Source organism: Pteropus vampyrus, unplaced genomic scaffold (assembly GCF_000151845.1).
Source record: "Pteropus vampyrus isolate Shadow unplaced genomic scaffold, Pvam_2.0 Scaffold405, whole genome shotgun sequence".
NCBI lineage: Eukaryota > Metazoa > Chordata > Mammalia > Chiroptera > Pteropodidae > Pteropus > Pteropus vampyrus.
The window spans coordinates 196,173-200,379 of record NW_011889186.1 but is presented as its reverse complement, the minus strand read 5'-3'; the positions used below and the strand labels follow the sequence as shown (position 1 = coordinate 200,379).

General features: G+C 64.8%; 2 protein-coding genes across 2 annotated transcripts in view; one reads left to right on the top strand and one right to left on the bottom strand.

Annotated features, from left to right (window-relative positions):
* Window positions 1-6: 6 nt before the first annotated feature.
* IRF7 (interferon regulatory factor 7) lies at window positions 7-2,321 on the top strand (the record flags this gene model as incomplete). The annotated part of the gene is made up of 8 exons (XM_011380812.2): window positions 7-189; window positions 276-483; window positions 712-770; window positions 884-1,070; window positions 1,185-1,274; window positions 1,349-1,846; window positions 1,923-2,041; window positions 2,107-2,321. Coding segments are annotated over 8 exons (1,512 nt in total), but the record flags the coding sequence as incomplete, so codon positions are not given.
* A 379-nt stretch (window positions 2,322-2,700) lies between these two features.
* PHRF1 (PHD and ring finger domains 1) overlaps window positions 2,701-4,207 on the bottom strand; it is a 22,011-nt gene continuing 20,504 nt past the window's right edge. The window contains exons 12-15 of the mRNA XM_023523725.1: window positions 3,991-4,176; window positions 3,564-3,824; window positions 3,364-3,492; window positions 2,701-3,076 (exon numbers count right to left, since the gene is read on the bottom strand). Coding sequence (XP_023379493.1) covers window positions 2,933-3,076; window positions 3,364-3,492; window positions 3,564-3,824; window positions 3,991-4,176 — 720 coding nt within the window. The 3' untranslated portion in view covers window positions 2,701-2,932. The remainder of the gene's footprint in view (window positions 3,077-3,363; window positions 3,493-3,563; window positions 3,825-3,990; window positions 4,177-4,207) is intronic.

The following is a 4,207-nucleotide window of genomic DNA, read 5'->3' as shown; positions in this document are numbered from 1 at the left end:
TGACCGGCTGGTTGCTCCGCCCGCAGGGGGGCCCCGCGCGTGCTGTTCGCAGACTGGCTTCTGGGCGAGGTCAGCAGCGGCCGCTACGAGGGGCTGCGGTGGCTGGACGAGGCTCGCACACGCTTCCGAGTGCCCTGGAAGCACTTTTCGCGGAAGAACCTGGGCGAGGCCGACTCGCTCATCTTCAAGGTGGGACCCCAGCCCGCCCCGGGTGGGAAGGCCGGCCCGGGGCCCCAGCCTGGGCCCAGGCCCACGCCCTGTGTCCCCTTCCCTAGGCCTGGGCCATCGCCCGCGGCAGGTGGCCGCTCAGCAGCGGCCCAGGCAACCCGCCAATCCGCGAAAGTGCACTCCGAGCCGGCTGGAAAACCAACTTCCGCTGCGCACTGCGCAGCACTCAGCGCTTCGTCATGCTGCACGACAATTCCGCGGACCCCGCCGACCCGCATAAAGTGTATGAGCTCAGCTCCGAACCGCCGTGGAGAGGTAAACAACGGGGAGGCAGCGGTCAGGGAGGGGTCAGGGAGGGGTCAGGGAGGCAGGACGGCCAGGGCAGAGGAATGGCCTGCACATGCTGCTGGCACTTTGGTGGCAGCCGCTGGGTCAGGGATGTTGTTTTAGAAACTGGCCTGGAAAGGCTGGTGCCAGGTTGTTAGGGAAGCTGATGGGGCCCATTGGGACTTAGTGTCTCAGGTCATCCCAAATCTCCCCCAGAAAGTCCAGGGATTAACCAGGGGGAGCACAAGGCCCTTGAGGATGCCTCATCCTGGAGGGTAAGGCTGCTCGGCCCCGCTTGCTCCCCCGCTTGCTCCTGGGGATGGGGCAGGGGACTGTTGCTTCTCAGTGGGCTGGAGGCCGCTTCCGTTTGCACTGTCTTCCCCTGCAGGGTGGGCTCCCTAGGCCACATCTGGTAGACGCTGGTGAGAGGCTGGGGCCTGCGCCCAGTGCCCCAAGCCCCGGCCTGGCAGGCTCCACGGGGGACCTTCTGCTCCAGGCTCTGCAGCAGAGCCACCTGGAGGACCATCTGCTGGACGGTGCCCAGGAGGTGGACCCAGTCCCCCTAGAGGCTCCTGGTGAGAGGCTGTTGGATAGGGGTGCTCTGCCCGGGAGGGGCAGGCAGGACAGCAGAGTCCCTGGGGAGGGCGTCCAGCCGGGATGTTGTTCCCACTGTCGTCCGTCCTCCTCAGGCCCAGAGCTCCCTGCTGAGGAACCATACCTGCCGTGGGCCATGGAGGTGGCCGCCAGCCCCAGGTCACAGCCCCAGGCCGCAATGACAGGTGAGTGAGAGGAGCCAAGGGACATGTGGGGAAGGAGGGCTGGGACCAGGTGTCAGCTCAGGCCTTTTCCCCAGATGCAGGTCCCGCCCCAGAGCCCTGGCAGCCCCTACAGGAGACGGAGCCGTCCACCCAAGTGATGGGGCCCAGCCACCCACAGCCCAGTCTGCACGTGGAGTCTGGCCTGGGGACCCTGGACGTGACCATCATGTACAAGGGCCGAACAGTGCTGCAGGAGGTGGTGGGGCGCCCGCGCTGTGTGCTGCTCTACGGGCCCCCTGGTCTAGCCAGCGAGGCCAGAGAGCCCCAAGAGCCTCAGATGGTGGCCTTCCCCAGCCCAGCCGAGCTCCCTGACCAGAAGCAGCTGCACTACACAGAGAAGCTGCTGCGGCACGTGGCCCCGGGCCTGCAGCTTGAGCTCCGGGGGCCTGGGCTGTGGGCCCGGCGCCTGGGCAAGTGCAAGGTCTACTGGGAGGTGGGCGGCCCGCTGGGCTCCGACAACCCCTCCACACCGGCCCGCCTGCTGCAAAGGAACTGTGACACCCCCATCTTTGATTTTGGCACCTTCTTCCGAGGTCAGTGGTGCACCTACCCTGGGACCGCAGTGCGCCGTCCCCACCCCGCCCCCTCACTGGTGGCTCTGTCCTGCAGAGCTGGTGGAGTTCCGGACTCGGCAGCGCCGAGGCTCTCCACACTACACCATCTACCTGGGATTCGGGCAGGACCTGTCGGCTGGGAGGCCCAAGGACAGGAGCCTGGTTCTGGTGAAGGTGAGGTGCAGGGTCCCATGCGGGGGAGGTGCTGCGGCCCCAGCCTGACAGCGCCCTCTCCACAGCTGGAGCCGTGGCTGTGCCGCGCATACCTGGAGAGCGTGCAGCGGGAAGGCGTGTCCTCCCTGGACAGCAGCAGCTTCAGCTCTGCTCTGTCCAGCTTCAACAGCCTGTACGAGGACCTGGAGCACTTCCTGGAGCACTTCCTGATGGAGGTGGAGCAGCCCGCCTAGGGCCGGACCCCAGACCTCCCCGAGCCAATAAAACGAATGAAGAACCAGTGCTGGTGTCCTGACCGGGGGCGGGGGCGGGCCGGGGACTTGGGAGGGAGGCGACCACCCGTACCACAAGAGACTCACGAAGAAACTCACGCCGCACTCTCTGGAGCCCACACACTCCACTCAACGCCACAGAGCTCCCCTGCCCAGGTGTGCTGGGGAGGGCGACACCAGGGCTCCCTCAGTCACCAACAGCTGCCTCCCCACTGTGCCCAGGGCCCAGCCCTAGCCTCTGAAATCGCCCGCACTGCTCTGCCCCGTGGGTGGTGGCGGGGCTGACGCGCACTTGAGCGATCACATGCAGACATGAGGAGCGAAGGAGGTGAGGCCCCTCCTGACCAGTGAGGGCTCTCACCTCTCAAGTACTGAGTCAATCAAGAAATTTCTAAAGATAGTCCATTTTTGATAAATTAGAACACAATGAAACAGTGTATCTATAATATAAAAGAGTCCAGTTTAAACTGTGAACAGAACAGGTGCATAGACCCACGTGTGATCACAGGAACCCTGAAAACAGGAGGGCTGGCTGTCCCCAGAGTTTGCTGCTTCTGCCACTCCCAACAGAAGGGCTCCGCCGGGGCACCAGCCCCTGAGGCATCGTGCAGCCGCAGCCTCAGCCCTCCGCGCCCTGGGCGGCGGGCTCCTCGCTGGCCTCCGGCCTCCGGTGCCGGCGCATGTGCCTGTACTTGTCCACGTACGCCTTCACCAGGTTGCCCACCTTCACAGGGTTGATCTCTCCGCTCTTGCTGTGGCAGATCTGGAGGGATGGGGGGCACAATCACTCAGAGGTCCTGTCACAGCCCAGACATCTAGCGGTCACAGTCCACCTCCCAGGGCTGCTAAGAGTCCCACCAATATGACCAAAGACGTCTCTCGAGGTCTCACCTTCCTTGTTGCTACACGTGCCTGTTTCAGAAGTACCGAGGACGCTATCCTGACCTCCCAACGCCCTCCCTCCCACTCTTCCTAGGCGCCTTCCTCTGCGCTCAGACACCCGGGGATGTGTCAGTGAGACATAGCTTGGACACACCCGGCCCCGCTCACCTTCTGCACGGCCTTGCGGAGAATGTCTTTGTACTCGTCCTTAGTCACTTCTCTCCTCTGGTAGAAGGGCTTAATGGCCAGCTTCACCTCCTCCACCGCCCGCTCCTGCACGTGCAGCTTCTTCATGTACTAGGAGTGAGCACACGCGTGTGAGCGCCCCGCGTCCGGCCCAGCCGCCCTGATGCAGGAGCAAGACTCACCTCCTCATTCTTGGCCTTCTCCGCGGCTGGCCGGGGAGTGGCCATCCTCTCCTCTGAGTTGTTGGTGGCAGCGGCATGGCCAGCAGGCTCTGAGGCTGTGGTCAGGATGCTGGGCACTGGGGCCGGGCTCTGTGCCACCCCGCAGCCCGCCAGGGGCAGACTGCCCTGCAGGATGAACTGGACCGTGGGCTGGCTGACCGGTGCGTAGGGCGGGATGCTCAAGGGCAGGGCCGGAGCAGGAAGCAGGTTGGGGCTATACACCTGGGTGAGAAAGCAGCCCGCTAAGGGCAGCTCCAAAGCCACAGCGCACCCCATCCCCTCCCGGAGCACCGAGAACCCGGGCAGGAAGGGGGCAGCGTGACGCCCTCTACCCGAGCCGCACGCAGCCCGAGTGGCCGGGTGCAAGGCCTCCAGCACAGTTACCCACCTGAGTGGCATCAGCGTCTAGGAAGCCAGGCTCTGGAAGCAGGTGACCATGGGGAGGCGGCTCCGGGAGGGGCGCCTGCTGGGGGGCCGCCACAAGGCCCTTGTCTTCAGTTTCCCAGGCCTCTTCCTGGGGCTGCTGTGGCCTGTGAAGTGGCATCCCTGAGGGCCAACACAGGGGAGTGGGTGCTCTGTGGCTATCTCAGCCGAAAGGCTGCTTC